Source organism: Apus apus, chromosome 1 (genome assembly GCF_020740795.1).
Source record: "Apus apus isolate bApuApu2 chromosome 1, bApuApu2.pri.cur, whole genome shotgun sequence".
NCBI lineage: Eukaryota > Metazoa > Chordata > Aves > Apodiformes > Apodidae > Apus > Apus apus.
This window is the reverse complement of record NC_067282.1, coordinates 111,011,154-111,032,378: the sequence shown is the minus strand read 5'-3', so window position 1 is coordinate 111,032,378 and position 21,225 is coordinate 111,011,154. Positions and strand designations below refer to the sequence as shown.

Here is a 21,225-nt window from a genome sequence, read left to right as displayed (position 1 = left end):
AACCATGATAATTTATCATCATGTCTGTAAAATCTTGTTTTGAAGCATGACCTAACCCAGGACAATAAAGCCAAAGGCAATTCTTGTCACGTTTAGAGCAGGCACTCCCAAGCTCAGTGTAGGTGAAGCCACTGACCCATGTGGTTATCAGGTTTGTGCTGGGAAATGGAAAATGCCTCTCACACCTACATGCAAAGGAGGCAGCTATTGCTCTCTTTGAAATATCCCAGGTACCATTCCCAATGCACCCAGCTGAGTCTGGAAACTTCAGATGTAAAAGGAGGTACATTTCTGAAATAGTATTTCCTCAGAAGAAGTTCATCCAAAACCTACTTAATTTTTTTAAGAAAAGCAGAACTAAAGTTTGAATCCCCTGCTGAAAGGGAGGAGGGAAACACGAGACCTGCATGTTAGCTCAGGTGTATTTTCACCTTGTACAGTGGGGCTTTTGCCATGGCTCACCTACTGCCAGTCCTCACTTGCTTCTGTTTGCTATTTTTCAGATCCTTGACATTCTCTGGAGTGATCCAAGAAGCCAATATGGCTGTACACCAAACAAGTGTCGAGGAGGAGGTTGTTACTTTGGCCCTGATGTCACTGCCAAGCTGTTCAAAAGGTATAATCTGAAGCTGCTCATCAGATCTCATGAATTTAAGCCAGAAGGTTATGAGATCAGTCACAATGGGAAGGTAAGATGCTTCCATGTAAAGCAAGAGTTCTGTTATGAATTTCACAGGCACATCCACAGTAGAACCATCTGCAAAGTTAATTTAAAAAATGAGTGACTTTTTAAAAATGGGTTTGGGGGAATTGTATGCTAGAAGGATGTTAGAACAAATTATGGGTTTCTGACAAACAAAACTCTTTGCAGCTTCAGGGAGTGGGGACTGGCTTATTTCTCATGTGAAAATGAGTGAACATCAACAAAATCCCTGGGGAGAGTTTCATGTAAATACAGTGCAAGAGATACTCTAAGGCTCTAGAAGCCTTTTAACTTTGTAATTTCTCTTCTGACCCTGCTCTGTGACATGCTGTACCAGAAGGCCAGCAAGAATCCCGAAAACCAGGTCTATCTTAGAAATCTGAGATTTGTTGAACAAGCATGTTACAATCACACTGCCCACTAGCTGAATTCTTCCTGTGACAGGCCAAAAATACAGGCCTGGATCTCTGACTCAAAAAGTGCAAGCAATGTGGCAAACAATAGAGCTGTTAATGCCTGGTTTTATATGCAGACTCTTTCATAACCTGCATGATTCTCCAAGATCTGTTTCAAAAATCAGTCTCAAGAAGAGCTGCTGTCATCAATCCAGTTTCTTTGTTTCCTGTTTCCAGGTTATCACTATATTTTCTGCCTCTAACTATTACGAAGAAGGGAGCAACCGGGGAGCCTACATCAAACTGAATCCTGAACTGAACCCTCGGTTTGTACAGTATCGAGTCAGCGAATGCACATGCAGGCAGAACCTTCGGGAGAGGTAAAGCTGTGTGCTGGACAGTGAGCCTGGTGCTCACTGAGCCTGTGGATACCTGCCACGGGTTTTCCTTGGGTGTCCTTGTTTTTTTCTATTTTACAGTTTAAAAATTAATGTAGTAGATAAAACGTGTTCTACATACTCTCACTTGGTTTCCTGAAAAACTCCCAAAGGTAAATAGATGTGCTAAGCAGTTAGAACAGGCAATTGTCATGGACTTGCAAAGGGCCTGCACTTACTTGTCTGTGAGGTCTGCTTTAAGGCTGCAACGTTAATCTGGACAAATCCTGTTATGAATTGATTCCAAAAAAGTTTCTCATGACAGCTTTGCTATGCCTAGCACTGTGGTCAGACCTACTACAGCAAAGCAGCTTAGAATTACCTACATAAACTCAATTATCGCATAAATGCAGATTATTCTTATAGGGCTTTGTTTTGGCATGGCTTTTTTCCCCCCCAGTGTTGCCTTTTGATGACCCTAAATACACTGCATGTTAAAGAATATAAAACATTGATAATGAATGTTGAAAAGCATGAACTTCTAGAGGATTTAAATCCTCTAATGATCAGCTCCGGATTTCTTTCCTCCTAGGGTGGGTACAATTGAATCATCTGCCTTAATGTCCTTAAAAGAGAAGATTTACGCTCACAAGGCTGAACTGACAAGTGCTTTTGAACAGTATGACCTCAAGGGCACAGGTAACACTACCTCTCTGTCCAGTTGCCACCATGGGGAAAACTGCTTCAGGGTGGGGGGTGGAAAACACCCCACAGAGAGGGGTCCTGCCTGCTGCCAGTGTAAGGCTGGAGGGCAGCAGAGGCTGGTTGATCTTATGTTCTTCCTGACCACACAGGAGGAAGGTGTGAGCAAGTGCTTGGCCCCAGGAAACAACTCGAGGGGATGAAGCTTTAAGTAGGTAGAACAAAACAACTGAAATACACGGGGAAATAAGGAAATGGCGTTTGTTGCCAGGCAGAGTTCAGGCAGGCAGATCGAGCTCTAAAAGCTCAAAGGTCACCGTCTTCACTTAGGAGTGTCTTCAGATGTCAGACAGGGAACGGGAGTTTCAGGTGAGGGGGAACTGGTACCCTTCTAAGTCAGGGAGATACATGAGTAAAGTTGACTGGCTATGCCACTAGGAGACATACACTCACCCATCAACTGAAGTCAAGGCTAAGCTGACACAGGAACGTTTTATGCAGGGGCTAGGAGTTTGTGATTTCTAGCACAAATACAGCTTTTCCTCATGATGGTGAAGCTGCTCCCTTATGAGGAGCAGCTAAGAGAACTGGAGCTGGATTTTAGTCTGAAGAGGAGGAAGCTGAGGGGAGAGTCTCTTCTCACTAGGAACTAGTGATAGGATGAGAGGAAATGGCTTCAAGTTGTGGTTTAGGTTGGATATTAGGAGAAACTTCTTTACAGAAAGGGTTATTAAGCACTGGAACAGGCTGCCCAGGGAAGAGTATGAATCAGCATCCTGAATGTGTTTAAAAATGTGAATGATTCTATGATTCTATGCTGCTCATTGTTACAAGGGTTTTTATCCCAGGGTTAGGACAAAATGTTTGTGGTTTCAACTGTTCTTAAAACCAGCAGAAGACACGTTGGTGACATACGTCTTGTGTCGTGTACCTCTTGTAACTATGACCCAACCCCTTCCGGCAGGCAGCATTTCTGTCAATGACTGGGCTACAGCAATGGACTCTGTCCTACAGCTGGAGCTCCCCTGGAGGATGCTGCAGCCTCAGCTAGCAGAGATGAACCCAGATGGAAAAGTTGACTTCATGTCATGTTTTCAGGATTTGAATATAGATCGACCTATAAAAGAGGTAAGGAGGAAAATGCCTTCTTGCTAACCTTGGAGGAGCAGCTTTTGGTGTGACTTGAGGCATAAGACAGTGGTTTGGCCAATCAAGCAGCCATCAGCAGCAGCTGAACTAGTTGCTGAGCTTCCTTTTTTAGGCACTGGAGGAAAATGAGCACTGCTAGGGTACAAATCATCATTCCCTGCTAAGGTAGGTACTTAAAATAGTTGGATGGATCACATGCTAGAACTGCTTCTCACTTTCCCTTGACTCTCAAGGGCGTTTAGATAACGTAGCTGAGGATATGCGATAAATCCTACTCAGAGCACCCTACCCTCACTCATTAAGATGAGCTTTTCAAATGTGCTCCAGAGCCAATTCAAGCACCTGTAGGAGGGAATCATATTTCTAGATGCACTTTTAGATGTTCAGTGGTAGCTGAGGTCTGTTCTACTGAGTCCAGTTGTTACCAAGTGGCTGTAGAGCGCTTTGGTACTGAGCTGTCTCCATCATTTTCCTGAATAGCAGGATCCATTAACTTATGCACAGCAAAAGCTTCCTATGACTGCATGGTGTATGGCATCTTCCCTAGATGATCCATATTTCCACAAATAATTATTGAAGGTAGGAGGTGTGAAGGGCTCCTTCCCTTCATGCCCCACCATCTGAAAGTGAGAGGTTTTTAGCTCCTCACAGCAAAGTATCATTCCAGGGAACTTGAACATAAAGGTATTTTTTTAAAAACATTTGAGTTAAATGGGGAACAGATTTGGATAGTACATATTCTGTTGGTGACACTAACTCAAACCAAGGTCTGAATGGTTTCCTATATGGGATTTCAAAACCAGGTTCAGCCAGCTTTGATGGAAACACTGTGCAGATACAGAAAGGACCTGGAGATCATCTTTAACATCATTGACAAAGATCACTCAGGTAAGTCTAGGTAACGTCACTGTACCAGCTCTAGGAAACCTATAGAAGTTATCTTTACCCACTGGATTTCCTCCTTCAGGCTTCTAAATAGAGAGGAACCAGAGATTATGTCATTTTTCCAGTTTAGTAAAGACTAATTTAAGCAGTCAGGCTGTAACCATATAAGGGGTAGGACACAGAGTCTAACTTCAGAAAAAATTCTCACGTATCCCATCTCCAGTACTGGTTTCACTCTTCTGGAGGCTTTTTCTCCCTTCCAGTCCCACTCTCACTATCTACTGCTTTCTCAGTTCCACTGTTGAAAGCACTGGATCATCACCTGAAGTGAAAACGTACTTTAGCACAAATCACAAAAGGCACGCAAGGCACAGTGGGCAGGTAGCTTTCCTGCAGTGAAGGAGTTTGCATGTACACGTGCACGTGTGTGTGTGTATGTGGGAAGGGAGAGGAAATGGACTGGAAAAAGCAACCTGCTGCCTGTCTCCTTTAGGTCTGATCTCTCTTGAAGAGTTCAGCCAGACGTGGAAACTCTTTGCTTCTCACCTGGGCATCGAAGTAGATGATGAATCCCTTGACAAGTTAGTCCTCAGCATAGACTACAACAAAGATGGCCACATTGACTTCAATGAATTTTTAGAGGCCTTTCGTGTGGTTCATAGACTAGACAAAAAGGCAAAGTCCTGAAAAGGCTGAAGTTGCAGTGGGCTGTCCTGGAAGCTCACCTTCTGTCACTAGTCACAAACAGTCTGGGCAGCCAGTTTCCAGACTGACAAACAATAAATGGGCTGCTGGATACGCTAAGCACTGAGGTCACTGTGTAAGCTTTTATTTAGTCCCTTCTGCATGATATGGAATAAGACAAGAGAGATGAAAACCCACTACTTACAGCATTCCTGTGTCACTGCCACATCAGTACCTTACAATTTATCCTCCCCCTTGGTGGCATTACCCCATCCATCTAATCTGAGAATACTGCCAAGGTCACACCTACAAGCCTGTGGGAAGAGAAACTTTGGAACGTTTCTTTCAGCAGCCCTTAGCAGCAGCTGAAAATAGCACTGATGACCACAAGGAACATCTCAGACTCTCTCTGAGGGTGTAACAGCATGGCTGATGCCTGCTGTGGACTATCCAGTCTAGGAGAGGAGAATAGGAAAGAAGAACTATCTAGTTAAAACAAGTAAGAAGAACTATCTAGTTAAAACAAGTAGTTCTACATTTAGTCTTGCGCTTTGCATGATGCCGTGAAATCAGACCATTCCAGGTCACGACCTGTCCTCCTTGAAGTTTACAGAAAGGGATCTTAGTTGAAAGGTATTTACGCTTGCACAAGATTTCCTATTGCAACTGGTTACTTTTGCCTGCAGTTGTTGGGGTTTGGAGCTAAGAAAGAGTCATAACTTGTCACCTTAATGAAGGCTGAATCCATAGTATGTTAATGCAATGCATGACAGATCACAAAATAAAGCTGCAGCTTTCACGGTAAGATTTATGTGTGGTGTCTTTTTGCTGTATTTTGGTATCCTACACATATCAGAGTACAGCATACTTTTCCTTAAGATTAACTGGACTTCTTCTAACAAAGAGATGAGTAAGAACATAAAAGTAAACAACTTTTGATCCTACCAAAAACTGAATATTGCTGCATATAGTTAAGCATAAGTTATTTACCAAGTAAACTGAGAAATTTTGAAACCGAGTTTTGGGAGCACAGAAAGATGGTAGAGCCCCTTGCCCCTGGCCTCTCTCCGGACCAGAAGCCAACATTCCTATTCATGCAAGTACCACCCTGTCCACTCCTGTGGAGGAGAGCAGGGAGATTGGGATGTAATTCTTTTGCATATTATACTCTGAAAGCAACACACTGATACAAAGTGAAGTGCACCCAGGTCAGGAGCTTTTTGAGAACATGATTACCCAATTCAGCCTTTGTAAATACAACGTGCACAATGTGCTTTTTTGGTAGGAAAAACTTCCAGCCTAGCCCGTCTTTAAATTTTAATAGTGAAACCTAAGCTAAGTAAAGTAGTTAGTTTTTATTTAATAACAGCATTGAAAGTACAAAAAGAAGCATCCTTCCCAGTTTATCATGACAGAATGTAACAGCAGCCCAAGCTCGAGGTACTTCAATCTTGCATAATTCTTATTTTCTAGAATTATATATAAAATACTTTTCCAGAAGCATTTTATAACTTGACAGATTTATGAATAAACATGCACAGAATTATTTCTATTGCCTAGGGGATGGGGAAAGAAAAATCTTTAAATAGTGCAAACAAATTTTACAGTAAGATTTTAATGGCATTGGTAATAGTGAATGTCTGGTTTTAGCATGCATTTATTCTGATCTATGGACTGTAAGGATCACTCCCACTACTCCAGTGGAGTGACAAAAAGCCTACACCTAAGATGGACAAACACCACTGTGCGGTGGGATCTTGCTTCCCACTGTCAGTTTCTTCCCTGTGGGAGCAAAGCAGCAAGGTGGAATGGGACAGCTCAGCTCTGGAATCTGCCCTTGCCATCTCTCTCTGTGCTGCAGAAGAGCCCCACAATGAGGCTGAGCAATAAGACGTGGCAGCTCAGAAACGCGGCTGACAGCCTCCAGCTGCCACGTCTCCCTCTAATGACATGCTCCTGAAGCTACCCTAGCATGGAGTTGAAGGATGCTCGCCTTGAGGGATCACTTTCCTGAGAGGCGATGTAAAGGTAAGGATGCAATGCCGCGCTTCACTCGGCAGGCAGCGAGGAGAAGCCTTCAGGGCGCGGGACTGAAGTGTGAGAGGAGCTGAGTCACTGAGCCGAAAAAGAACACACAGCACAAGAGCCCCTTGCCCCTAACAGAAGAAGGGGGGGTGGTGGCAGAGGGGAGTAACTGTGAAACATCTAATGCCAGGAATAAAAGCCACTCCAGACTAAAACTGCCAGTGGGAGAGTGCTCAGCTACTTGTACTTAAATCCAAACTGTTTGAGCTGAAGCTCTTCTTCCATAACCCTCACCCCAAATATTTTTTAATTTTTTTTTTATCCCACAGTTTTATGCAGTCGCTACTTACTGTGACAGCTGTGAGCAGTCCTTTGAGCCAGGACTGAATCAGTGAGCAGTTGGGTGCCCAAGATGTTGCCCTACAGGTACAGCCCACTTCCCAGACCACTCTGTTCCTACCTCTGGACCACACCAAGAAGTATCAAGTGTAGGTCCCAGGCTCAAGGCCCTGGCTGCTGCCAGAGGGGTGCCCCATGCCTGCAGGCGTGCAGCCCAGGTGTTCATGACCTGCCACAGAAAGCAACCCTTTTTAGGGTCTTCAGGGACCCTTTTTAGGCGTGCTAGAGATTGCACAGCTCACCTTTGCCTCCCAGGAACAAGCAGGACTCTTTCCCCAGTGAAGGACAAAAAACAAGACAAACTTTGTAACCCAACCATTAAATTTTCACATTTACTTGTACGAGCAGTAGCTGAGGGGGTTAATGCTGCTTTTGATCTGTCCAGTTTGTCAAACTCTTGTCCTTTGTCCCAGGTGGGTCTATTTTAATTCCTTAATGCCCTTATTCCTGAGGCACAGGATGTGTCTGTACCTTTGCCTTTTTTCCATAAACGAGCTTCCAGAGACTTGAAGCTGGCTGTGCCCATATTCTGCTGGCTCCCCTGGGAAGCCTGCCAGCCAAGACAAGCCTCTGTCAAGCAGCTCAGTCCTGCACCAACTGCAAAGTTGTCACGCATTTTCACTGAGGTAACACCCTCACCACCCCAATGCTGGCTCTGCTTTGCAACAGATTAACACACATGCAGGTGGATCCTAAGCAAAGCAGAGGGCCTGTATAAAACCTTATTTGCTTAATTATGTTTGCACTGAAATGAAACTCTCCAATTGGAATAGTTCTTTGGTCTGAATAGAAAGCAGCAAGTTGTGGCTGTGCCTCACCTGGAGGTAACACGAGGTCACTCTCCATTAGTGGTGTGGTTTGGAATCCCACCCTTCACCACCAGCCCCCTAAACTCTTCTGATTACTGGATAAACACTTTCCAAGTGCCTGCACTCCATGTGATAATTTTACATGATGACCATAAATATACCATAAGCTGGGTCATACTACGAATCTCATGCCAGAGATTCCAATAATAGTACCATTAAAAAGTTACGGGGCTTCAGGTATGTTTTTCTGCAGGCTCCATTGTTTCAGACTTCAAGGCAGCTTCATGTAAAACCAACTGCACCACCATTCTTGTTTCTGAAAAGAAGATCACACTGGAGGCTTAAAAAAAAAACAAAAAAAAAAACTGAGGAAAAATGATCTTGCCTTTCTCAAAACTGGGATTAAACAAGAAAAGCAAAAATCGCTGCTACTACTGCCTTTTTGTATGATACTGGATAGAACAAGAAACCATCATACTGGCTCTGCCTGCTCATGCTCTGTACAGTCACATTTGTCTGCTTCAACTAGACAAAGGACTTTACTTGCATTTCCTGGGAAACAAGCTAAGTGATCTCTCACAGGAGATATGAAAAAAGAAAAACCCACAATGAAGTCAAACACTTACAGAATGGGCACCACAACAATAAAATTACTTCTACATCCAGATGATAATGTATCTGAGCCATACCTGTACACTAGCCCCTTAACAGGCCCACAGTTTTCACGGTGGTTAACACAGTACATGCCTGTCCCAGAGCATCCAGTCCATGGGCTCCTGGGCCCTTGGGATGCCAAACTCTCCTCATTTCTGAAAAAACATGAAAACACCTCCTAAGGCCTTCCACAGCTTTGCTTTCTTGAGCCAGCATCCAGAAATTTTGACAGCAGCAGTGACTCTGTAGAAGGACAGCAGGAGGAGTGGCACTGCCATGGGGAGTATAGTCTCCCTGGGACCATGGGTGCTGGCGACTGGCAAGTGAGACCGGTTTGCTTCACTCCTTTCATCAAGGCATTTCAGATACCTGTATAAAACTGGAAACAAAAACCTCATTCTCAAAGGCACCACATACTACTGTTACAAAAAAATAATAATAAAAAAAATTAAAATTCTGTAATAACCACAGAGTTATCTTTTGAAAGAGTGGAGGGTGGGTGGTCTTACAGAAATACACTTATCAGACCTAACAGCACAGAAAATACTTATCATTGCAGTTCACAGCTGCTTTCCTTTCTACCTGTCAAGGCAGAACTGCTCTGATCCTCTCTGCTAGCACTGCAGCAGTGCCAGCACACCCCAGTGCTACCCTGGGAGCCCACGTCTGCTGGAGAGGCTAAAGCTGCAGTCGCTTTTCCTAAGCGGGCAGCCAGATGCCTACTTGGCTGGGGGCAAAATCAGCTGGCACAAGGAACGCTGCACCAGGTGCCTGGGGTAACAAGCAGGGTTTTCCCTTTAAGAGGCAGCCTACCTCTGCTTTCCATGTGAATGGCCACGGAGCCATTTCCCCACAGGACACACCTATTATCCTTGCAGCAGCTCCCAGCAGCTGCAGAAACTGTTTTCCAGTGGAGGCACTCACCTGGGAGTTGCCTGAAGGGAGGCAATTGCCTGAAAGCAGACCATCCCTAACTACATGTGACAAGTGCAACTTTACATTAAAAAGAGAAGAAATAAAAAAGGGAAGGGGAAAAAAAAAAAAGATGGGGGAAGCAGGAGGAAACATCAAAGCCTTCCATAAACTGACGCTGTGCTAGAAGGGTGGCAATTTATGCCATTCAACTCTGAGGCTATTTGCAAGGGAAAGGATCAGGAGACTTGGAAAGGGTGCTTGAGTGGATAAGGTTTATCTTGCTCCATTCAGAGGAAAGGATTACAGGCATAAAACTGGAGAAGCTGGAGTCTTGAGATTTTGCAACTGAAGCCTGGGGGCTGCAGGGAAGGAAGCTATTTTGTTCAGATTAAAGAGAGATGCAGCTTCCTGAGAGAGGCTATCATCTCACATTAGTGGGTATTGTAAGACATTTGTCTCTGCTGGCATTAGCCCTGCACTGACTACATGCAAATGAGATGAGAATCAGGATAAATGTGTATTAGAAATATCACTCCGTTATTTCAAGTTATTCCTACTCCTCCAAATTACATTTCCCTGGATGTTTCACACTGTGCATTAGTGATTCACAATGATGTACATTTACACACAGCAGGAGAAAAATTAATGAATTCCATCACTTCCCTTATTTGGGAGACTTTATCCCTGAGGTACAGCTCCCTTGTTTTATTATGCCTTTTGATCTCCACGGAGTAATCTGTCTTCCCCTTGGCAGAACTGTACAATTCTTGCTAATTTATTACGAATTACATCTACGCACCTTGGGCAGAAAAAGCCTCATTATTTATTATTTCTCACACTCCCTTAAAACCAGGTCAAATTCCACCCACCTGTCCCCCGCAGGTAGGTGGGCACGTAACATGGCAAGTGCAAAACGCTGAGGTAGCGCAGGGCACACACACATGCAGCAACTAAACAAGAGGTTCATGACCAGGAAAAGGGGAGAAAGGGCCTCTGAGCCTTCCCTGCCACATGGAGGCATCACTCACTGCATCGCACAGCCTGTGCTAGGCAGAAAGTCATGTAAATAAACAATGATGGCTTTTGTCAGGTACGTCATGGTGCCATAGGCCCCGCTCGGAGCACTGTCATAAAAGAAGTGGCAAATTCCCGTGGCTGCGTCTTTCTCCAAGATACTGCCAGTGGCCCCGAATGATTTCTGAAAAGACAGAAGCAAAGAAGTACAGGAAGTCGGGCATGTAGGCTTTTCTTTTTTTTAAAAGTGGAAAAAAACCTGTCACATTATGATTCTGCATTTGCACTGAATACTGAAAGCAATTCTCCTTTCCCTAATGAAAACCTTCATCAGGATTATGATAGGACCCACATGACTTAGCTGGATTCGTACAAGTAAATGAGGAATATATAACTTCATGGATTTTTGTCCTTTGGGGAGAGCGAGTGGGATTACTCAAATATTGGTAATTCTAATGCCTTGGTAAAGCAAAACTTCCTACTACCCACTTACTTTAGAGCTTGTTAGCCAATACAGTTTTATTCCCTCTAAATCTCCCACAATGCTTACATTAGTTTTCCAAATATATTTCCAGAAGATACTTAAGTCCTTTGGTCTGTCTTTGCAGGAAAAGATAAGATCAAGCTCATCACACATATTCAAAAAGGAACAGGGGACAATTTTCACTTGCAGAGGCTTCCCACCACTGCCCTTTAAACTCACCAGCTCCTGCAGAAACAGGTCATTGGCCATGTGCAAGATTCGATCCACATGGATGATGCCCCCGATGCTGTTCACCTCAATGTCAGAGAGGAAAGTGAGAACAAGAATAGCTTCCACCAAGAGCTGCCTGTACTCAGGCTGGGGAACGTGGTTCAGCACCGACTCCACGTGCACAGCGAACTTGATTTCGCAGGGGGTCATCTGCCAAATTTGAGGGGAAACAGACAGGAAAACTGACAAATCCAAAAGACTAGTTCCCTGCACCCTGCAAGCACTGAAAACATATGCTCCTCTCAGCACACAGGGGTAGCCTGACTGAAGCAAACAAAACGTTTGTGCGGCTTTAGCACTTGAGAGAAACTTCTGGTGTCGCTAGGCTCTGATCCCACAAACAGTTATGCAACTTCCAGAAGGCTGCTCCAGCCCTGCAACCCATCACACACACATTTTAGTTACACGCAGGATGCTGACGCTTAGCTGGCAAATTAACTCTTTGCTCCTCATGCTGCATCCTCCTCCACTCTGCCTTGTACCTTTTTGGGCATCACAGGTTAGTTGCCAAGCCAAAATTACTGTCAGGTTTTAAAAATAACCACCTGCTTAGTGTGAGTGCTTCTCCATACAGAGATACAGCTGTACTGTTTGTAGAGCAGCCTATTTTGCACTGGCATAGCTGTATGGATGTTACGTGAAAGGCTGCTGCCTTAGGAGGTTTGTGCTTATTTTGTTTGATTCTTTTAAAGAGCAAAATTAGATACTGTCTAGGTTTGACAAGCTAAAGTATAAGCATGTTTATCTACACAATAGACAGAAAAATCCAGCTCTTTTTTTCAGCTGTTACCACTGTCCCCCAGAAGGAAAGGAAGCCAGAGACAAACCTGAGGGAACCAGACAGGATAACCTTTTCAGGCACACAAGCACCTCTCTTGGCCAATAGACTACTGTTCACAAGAGCTGGTTTAAGAGATGTGAATTCAAAACTTGCCAGAGTGCCTAAAGACAGAGTGGCAACCCAAATAAGACAAAAAATGTAAGGAAACATTATGGATTTAAAGAGTCAAAGCTCTGTTTAGAAACAATCATCCCTAGTTGGTATTTACTTTTGAGACTGTGATGCCAAAAAGCACTGTCTGCTGTTGTGGCACATTAAAAAAAAAAAAAAAAGTGGCAAGCAACGTGTCTGCTTCCTTCCAACAAAGCTGTGCTGCCCCTCACCTCATCCCAAGGATGCCATCAGCCACCCTCTTTTAAGCATTGTTCCATGGGTGCAAGGGTGTAGGCAGTGCAGGCATGTGGAGGGCAGGCTCAGCAAAGGGGAAATTCTCTCTTGAGGCTGCTCCCAGACCTGCCTGGCAGGAACACACTGCACAGCCCCAGGAAAGCTGGTAGAGGGGCTGGGGCAAGGTCCAGATCTTCTAACCTTAAAATCAAAGAACTGCAACAGCAGCCCACTACATTTTACACTTTCAAAAAACACATTCAGTCATGGGGCGAGAAAATCGTTGGCATTTTACTGTACCTCTCTGGTGGTTGAAGAAGGAAGGACGTACCCATCAATGGACAGACCATGGCACTGAAACAACAACATAATACAAAAGAATACAAAGGAGGAAAACTGTAAGTTAAAAATCAGATTTTTAACTTATAGTTACATGTACAGATCCAGGGCACCACAACTTAGGGATGTCAGTATGTTGTGGTGCTGTTTAGACATGAGCCACCAACAGTGGGGGAGAGGTGGTGTTAGAAATACCAAGTGATATACAAGAAAAGGGTGACAAAACCTAAATGGTGAGAAGGCAAGCTAAGGAATGGGTACCAGAAGTACAAAAATGCACCAAAAAGAAGAGAGAGATTTTATGAATAGTCCAAAGAGAGTTTAATAATTATATACTGAAGACAACTTCGATAAGCACAACTCATTTTCACAGCCAGAAAGCCTTTCAAATACTCTCAGCTATTATGTTAGGTCAGGACAGAAGTGACACTCCCTATACTGAAAGATCTCATTAGTAAATAGCCATAAGGCCTAATGTGACTCGTCTTGGCTGACATCAACACTAGCAGCTTCAGCCTAAGTGATTTTAGGACAAAGAAAATCAGCACGAGCTGGTGGTGCACATTTTCCCAACTGTGAAGGCATGAACAGCTCAGTGCTGCAAGGTGCCAAACACTGGCTTTCACCCAGCAAAGCAGAAGAACAAGTGCATAATAACTTTGAAATGAGTAAAAATTCATTATGTCCCTCTCCTCCTTCCTGGAGAGCTGCTTTAACACATTTCCACCTCTCGAACTCCCAGGTGCTGGCAAGGACTTACTTTTGATTTAAAAACAAAACAAAACAAAATGTTCCAAATACCATGCAGCTCAGAAGAGCCAGCAAGAGATCTCAAGACATTTTGGAAGTCTGTGCAGTCTCCTACTTCATTCCTTGCAGCCTTTCTGAACTTCCCTGTGGTGCTCCTCAGTGGCACTGACTGCAGCTTGCACTGGGCCATGGGCAACTCAAACAGTGGTGGGACAGAATCAGTCAGCCAAAATTCAGTGCCAGAAATGGCTCTGGACAAAAATACACTTTCAAACAAACATGTGAACTTCTCTTAATGGAGTCCTTTTTATGTTCAAGAGACACACTCCTGCTAACAGCTCTAGTTTCCACTGGTTTTCCAGCTGAAGACTAACATCAGCTCCTGGCAACCCACTGCCTCTGGACCACTTCCCCAAGCTGCCATACATCTTGGAAGGGGCCTTAAAGATCAGCTACTTCCAATCCCCCTGCATGGGCAGGGACACCTCCCACTAGACCAGGTTGCTCAAAGCCCCTTCCAACCTGGCCTTGAACACTTCCAGGGAGGGAGCTGCCACAGCTTCTCTGGGCAACCTGTGCCAGTGTCTCACCACCCTTATAGTGAAGAATTTCCTCAAAAATACTTGCTTGCTTGCTTCCTTCCCTCCACAGCTGTCACCTTACCTTCTGGAGAATTTTCCACACTTTCTCATAAAAGCCAACAGGAACTCTGTTGATAGCACCATCAAGCCTTCTTCTGCGCAGCCACTGTCCTTTGCGGTCACCCCAGCTCGTGTTTCCACTGGAGCCAGTAGGAGAAGTACTAGTGGGAGAGGATGGAGTACTGCTCCTCTGTAAGAAACATTAAAGCCTCTGTTAGCTGCTTTCTACTACTACAAGTGCTACTCCTGGTGAATGCACAATTCTGTTATGATGCTACCTCAGAACCAGGGTAAAAATACAGGCCATGATGTCATACAAGATGACAGAGCAGGACTGATCCCCTTCTCTCCCCTTCACAACAACCGTGAAGCTTCACCAGTACTTCAGATGTTTCTCAACAAAACAGGAAAGCAGATCAACAAGGCATAACCCAGTCAACTTCACTGTTTGGTTCAACACAAGGCATGACTTTTAACAAGCATGAGCTGGCTGCCAGGGCAGTGTCAGTGGTGTGCAAGATTTTGGAATTTACAATTAGATCTGACTCACTTGGACTTCGGGCTCAGTGTCAGAAGAGTCCAGGAGTCCAACAAGAGAGGTGCTCCATACAAAAGAAGCTCCATTAAAATAAGTAGATTAAAAATTGACTTAATGGGGTCATAAAATCATCTTGCCTGCCTCTCTGTAAGTATCAGCCTTATTTCCTTTATTGTCACTACTGCTCTATTATTTTACTCCACCAGACTTGGAGTCTAAATTAGGCCACAAATCACCATCCAAGTGGTGGCACTACTACCAAATTCTCACTCCCATTTCCACACATGCAGTCTGCCTACTTCTTGCGTTCCCAGAGACTGTGATCTTCTGATTTCTCATTCCTTTTTGCACACATATTACTTTCAGCCCAGAAAGGACTTCACTGAGCCCCATCTCAAACCCCATCATCTCTAAGTAAGAAACTGCCTGAGCAAAGTACAGGGAAAGGGGGAAAATAAGACTAGAAACTGTATGTTTGCAAAAGATAGGTTGAGAGAAGCAAAGATCTCATGGAACAATTCTGTGCACTTGAATCAAACACACAGTTGAATCCTGCCTTTCTGCACTGGTACAAGGGCAGTTAGGCAACAGCAATCTGGCAGCTGGCAGCTGGCAGGCCAGGCCACAGGACTGGTGGTGCTCCACAGTGGTGTATTCAGGCCACCTGGGAGGTGTGCCATCAACAGCCAGTCTGCAGATGCAGACAACCATGAATCAGAAACATCAGTTTAAAGTGCACACATAGCTGCAGGCTTTCCATCTCTTCATGACAGATTTGGAGCCTCAGACTTAACTTTCAATTGTTCCAGTTTCTGTTGGTAAAATACGTACATTATTTTCTTTCTTAACAGTGAAAGCTTAAGAAGAGCTACAGTTCTCTGTCCTGAAAGAAGATGACTGCCCATACCCATAACCCTCCACCTCAGCAACCTGAAGCTGTTCTGGGTTCATTAATGTCCATAGATTGCCAGCATTTATCAATGCTATGCTACTTTTAAATACTGATGACACCGGTAACATAATCCACCGTCAAGTAGCTACATCTGCTATAGTGCTTTATCTGCCACAATTGCTTAAGCTTCAGAAGAACTAAGTGGATCTAAACGCAAGACTTAACTTCTATTAAAAGATTACTAATGAGAATTGGTTCCCAGTGAAGATGAACAACAAAGAGGTAGTGTTTGAAAACAAGTTTTTACACAGGAGAAGCCACAGGAGGTGTCTAGAGCTAAGACTCTTGCACACAGACACAGGGTGAAGAGCAGGTACAGAGCTGCAGACAGTGTTTTACCGTGGAAGCGAACATGCTGCTGGACATGGAGTGGCCCTCATGAAAGAACTACAAAACAAAAACAGACACCAACACATCAGACAGACAGCCACGACACAACAGAGCACAAACACGGTTAAGTATTCCATTCATGCAAAGACAAGGGACACCAAATAAGTTCAGGTACTCAGGGGAAAAGTGTGACAGACCCTGGCCTCTTCCAGTGCTGTACTTCAGCTGACTTCAGGGCAGCTGCTGCTGATTCTGAGGGTCATCACAGAACACATGCTGTCATGCCAGGAGCCTGCTTAGTTGTGGTGGAGCCCCAAGCTGCCCACATCATCCACTGAGCTCCAAGCATGGCCAATACAAACCACCACAGTTGAAGACACATGCAAAAGTCTCCCTGGGACTCAGGGCTTGGAAAAAAAGCCCAAGTTCCCCATTACCATTCCACATTAATTGCAATCCCAGCTACCTCTCTTTGCACAAGAAAGTAATCTTGCTGCAGAAAGTCTGTGGGCTGCCAACTGGGTGGGCAGTGCTAAACAAACAGCTGCCAGGCAAAATTTTTGCTGAAATATGGATGCAGCACCTCACACTTACAGCACTTTTCTGTAACTGCCCACCTCAAACTTTGCCTCCTAATGAAGTATTAATGGTTCAGACCCCAGCAAAGGCTTGATGTTTAGACTCAAAGAACAACAGCAGCAAATCAAAGAATCATAGAATCATAGGGGTTGGAAGGGATCTCTGAAGATCATTGAGTCCAACCCCCCTGCTGCAGCAGGAACACCTAAGGCAGATCACACAGGAACACATCCAGATGGGTCTTGAAAGTCTCCAGAGAAGGAGACTCCACAGCCTCTCTGGGCAGCCTGTTCCCGTGCTCCATCACCCTCACAGTAAAGTTTTTCTGCAGTCATTCAACACCTGAGGTCTGGTACAAAGAGACATTAGTACAAACACTTGAAATGTTCCTTGTAAGACAAAGTTGATTCTCCCCCCACCCTCTGCCAAAATGACATTAAATTAGCGTCTAGTCATTTGTTCAGAAAATGCAGTGAGACATGGCAGGAAGCAGCATGAGTGGAAAGGTGGGGGTAGCAAAAATAAAAACAGCCAACAGCCTCCTCAACCAAATGTCAGGTTTCCTCCTACTGCAGAAAGCAACACAGGAACCCCCCTTCCAACCTCAACAAACCTCCCAGTGCCTCAGCTCAGGCCCGCCTCTGTATTTAAAACAAAATCCTGCTGCCACCTAGCGCCTGGAGAGGCCCTGAAATCAGACCTCCACCTTAGGACTGCGAGCCCTGCTCAGCCTGAACCCCCAAAGCAACTTGGGGGCCGGTGGAAAGCGAGCAGCAGCACCTGGGTAGCCACAGCCAGACCCCGAGGCGCAGCCGCCGCCAGGCTCGGGCAGCTCCAACACGGGCCCCAGACGTGTCCTGTGCTTCCCGGCCTCATCCCGTCCCACCAAGGATCATCAAACTGATCTTCCCTGTCACCACCAAACACTCTGTGCCAAGACTGTGCAGGGATGCCATTCCTTTCTGGAGGCTTACCGTGCAAATCTGTTTTATACAAAAGAAAATCTCCTCAGAAAGTTACAGAAATGGCCCAGATTAAATGAGTCAGGCTTGACAAGCTCTCCAAATAGAGTATTTGTAAAATAAGTTTCTCATATAGATTCACAGCATGGTTTGGATGGAAGGCATTTTTATAGATCATCTAGTTCCAACCCCCCTGCATAGACAGGGACACCTCCCACTAGACCTGGCGGCTCAGAGCCCCATCCAACCTGGCCTTGAACACTTCCAGGAAGGGAACAGCCATGACTCCTCTGGGCAACCTGTGCCAGCGTCTCACCACCCTCACTGTACAAAACTTCATTATGTCCAGTCCAAAACTACCCTCTTCAAATCTACTGCCCCTTCTCCTGTCATAATAAGCTTTGGCAAGAAGTCTCTCTCCACCTTTCTTCTAATTTCCCTTTGTATACTGAAAGACCTCAATGAGGTCTCCCTGGAGCCTTCTCTTCTCCAGGCTGAGCAATCCAGACTGAACAATATGAAGCTATTTATTCTTATAAATGCATTTCACTAGATCACTCATCTAGAGAAAAAGAAAATTACTAATAGAAAAGTTTAAAAAGAGAAATCAAATCACTTATAACAAAACAAACCATTAGCCACATTAATTCAGAGTATTCTGGAGGTATTTTCTAGGTTATCTTTCCATATGCTTAGCTGCTCTGTATTCTAGCAGTAATTATCCTCCATTCCTGAAGAAACAAAACAGGAAGAAAATAAACCAAGATTTCTTTTCCAAGTGTATTTTTTTCCAAAAGGCACGTGGACTACATTAGCAGCAACCTGCGCAGAGTATAAAAACGAACACAGTTTACATGAAAGATTTCCTTGTACATCTGACTTTCCTTAGCTAAAGATTATTAAAGAGCTGATGCCATGAATACATTAGTTTGTTAAAGTTCTTCTATATGCAGCATGTGAAACAAGAACAAAAAGGGAAGTACATTTTTGGAGTAAACATTCCTTTACTGCTTGCTATTTAGTGATCAGCTTTATATCAATGTATCTTTGGAAACTTCTGTCATTTACCAAGTATCTACTTGGCATTAAACATGGCAAGTCTCCTACAATTAGCACACAAAAATCTAACATAACACAGTACCAGAACAGCTGCATTGACAGAAAACCCTCACCTGCTTCATTTCACTCTTCAATTTAGTAATACCACTTCTTTCTGTTTTGGTTGCTCCAGAATGCCCCATTTCATGAATAGAAATTGCAGGGCTAGATGAAGAGGAATCTACAGGTCGCACTAAAAGAAGCAAATGCACATTTTTAAAATTCCAAGGGGTAGAAAACCAGATGGAACTTAATATAGAAGTTAAAGATAAAAGCATATCCTTTCACAAGTGTACTATGCTCTTAGTGTCAGCATCCTTTCAAATCATGTCAATAGTTCAAAACTGACTGCATCAAGTCAGGGGCCAAGATCCACACGTGGATACTGGGAACTGGTTTTCCAAAACACTGAGCAATTGCAGCTTCAAAAGACATCAGAATTGCAATGAGACACCTGAAATGCCTGTTGGGAATATCTGAGCATCACAAACATGCTCCTTGAAGGCAGGTTAGATATGCCCTTTTTATGGTCTTCATTCTGGTCATATAAAACTTCTTAATTTTAAAAGTTTGCCTTCGTATCATTGAAAACTCCCTACAAACTTATTTCAGTGCAGGACAGCTTCCATCATATGTGTTTTGCTTATTCCACAGCACACATACACAGGTACTGGCCATCCACGATTAATACATCACCTATACCTCTATTTTATGTGCCAAGAGAGTAGATTCCTACTTAGACGACAATCTAACTTTGCATTTATAGTTCTCACCTAACATACACAAGTACCCAAGTGACAACTTACAGCTTCTTTCCACACCAAACTCTTTTCCACTGAGAATATGGTGTAGGAGATTTTTCATATCAAATGGACTTAGATTCATCAAACTCTCTGAAGCTTCTTCACCTAGTTAAGATAAAACAAAAGCAACAAAAAATACAAACATCACTATATATTGCTTTATAGGTTGTTTTCCTAAGTGAACTGCTGACTGAATGAAGTTCAGACACAATTCCCTTGTGTCCCTTCCTTTAAAAAATATTAATATGTAGTGTCACATTTCAAAGAAAATACATTTCAAGACTAAACAACAAACACTGCATGGAAATATCCCTATCTGCATTAGTGACTAGTATGCTGCACCTTGTGCAAAATGTGACTGAAGCTGATGAAGAAGCAGTTGCTCCTTCGTAGAGCAAGATTTCCTGGAAAGGCATTACACCCACTTCCCCAACACCAGATGACATACAGATCTGAATTACAGAGCCAGAGCTATCTCACAGAGAAATGCATGCATGTGGAGGGCTTGTGGTTTATTTGATTAAAGAATCACGCTTGCAAGTGAGAGGGAAGCAGTACGTACAGATAACACGAGCACAGGTGTGTGCACAGACAAATCTCCCATAGGAAAACATGGAAAAGGCAGCCAGGAAGCTGAGGGCAGAGTACAAACCAGCTGGTGTTTAAGGTTAAGGATTAACAAAAGGGACCCCAGGAAAGAAAGGCTCTGCACTATGAAAAAAGCAGCTTCTGCTATTCAGCTACAAACCTGGGGGAAATAGGGCTTTCTGTGCACTCTTCATAAGAAGCAGAATTATCCCAGAAGATTACTTGGCTCGTTTTGTCATGTTCTCCTGAGGTAGAAACCTGCCACTCCCCAGTAGTAGCCACTCAGCTTGGTCAGAAAGCAGCAGCATCTAAGATGGGCTCCATCTAATCAACTACCATGGACCCCCACTTCACTCCAGGAGGGAGAAAATACACTTGGACAAAGTTATCCCCTGTAGGGTATGCTAGGATATTAGAAACAATAACAAGAACTAAACCACAGAAATATGGCCCAGTTCATACTGTGTGTCAGCACTGGACTATATATTTGTCACATTCACTTGATTACTTTTCATGACTGCTCTTCTGACCACTTTAAATTCCACTGATGTGGAATATTCTTCAGTGATTTTTCAGATTTCTCTTCAGTCATGATTCCTCTCTGGTTTCATTTTTACCTTCCAAAATGAGTTTTTAAATATTTTTTGCCTTGCAACACTTGTTTGTTACTTAATTATTTTTTTATTTTATGTGTTTTATTTATATGCAATGTCTTGGCAGTCCAGTGAGAATTTTTTTACTCACCTCCAGGCAAAGTAACACACTAAAACAGCTGAAATCTAAACAGTAAGTATTTTTCAACTAATCAGATTCCTGGAGAGAAGGTTTACATATAGAAGAAGTTCAGAAGTTACTCTGAATAAAAATTACCAGAACTATGAATTAAGGCTCAAATATTCAGAAGAGTTCAGATCTAGGGTCCTAACTCTCATTAGTGGCATTGGGTTCCTAAATACACACATGTGATTTGATGACTTGTACTTTAACTCCTACTGAAACTCTGGGGACTTAA

At 43.7% G+C, this 21,225-nt stretch overlaps 2 protein-coding genes across 10 annotated transcripts in view; one reads left to right on the top strand and one right to left on the bottom strand.

Moving 5' to 3' along the window:
- PPEF1 (protein phosphatase with EF-hand domain 1) overlaps positions 1–5,143 on the top strand; it is a 37,981-nt gene extending 32,838 nt beyond the window's left edge. Inside the window, exons 12-17 of the mRNA XM_051608158.1 lie at positions 504–689; positions 1,336–1,478; positions 2,068–2,174; positions 3,142–3,305; positions 4,130–4,214; positions 4,705–5,143. Of these exons, the coding sequence (XP_051464118.1) occupies positions 504–689; positions 1,336–1,478; positions 2,068–2,174; positions 3,142–3,305; positions 4,130–4,214; positions 4,705–4,898 (879 nt within the window). The 3' untranslated portion in view covers positions 4,899–5,143. The remainder of the gene's footprint in view (positions 1–503; positions 690–1,335; positions 1,479–2,067; positions 2,175–3,141; positions 3,306–4,129; positions 4,215–4,704) is intronic.
- A 1,088-nt stretch (positions 5,144–6,231) lies between these two features.
- The window catches only part of PHKA2 (phosphorylase kinase regulatory subunit alpha 2), a 45,333-nt gene continuing 30,339 nt past the window's right edge, over positions 6,232–21,225 (bottom strand). For 8 of the 9 annotated variants that reach the window (XM_051608138.1, XM_051608141.1, XM_051608145.1 and 5 more), the window contains 7 exons: positions 19,629–19,730; positions 18,897–19,015; positions 16,193–16,240; positions 14,386–14,553; positions 12,934–12,987; positions 11,415–11,615; positions 6,232–10,895 (listed from right to left, as the gene is read on the bottom strand). In XM_051608138.1, coding sequence (XP_051464098.1) covers positions 10,722–10,895; positions 11,415–11,615; positions 12,934–12,987; positions 14,386–14,553; positions 16,193–16,240; positions 18,897–19,015; positions 19,629–19,730 — 866 coding nt within the window. In that variant the 3' untranslated portion in view covers positions 6,232–10,721. The remainder of the gene's footprint in view (positions 10,896–11,414; positions 11,616–12,933; positions 12,988–14,385; positions 14,554–16,192; positions 16,241–18,896; positions 19,016–19,628; positions 19,731–21,225) is intronic. The other variant, XM_051608140.1, reaches the window with a different exon arrangement.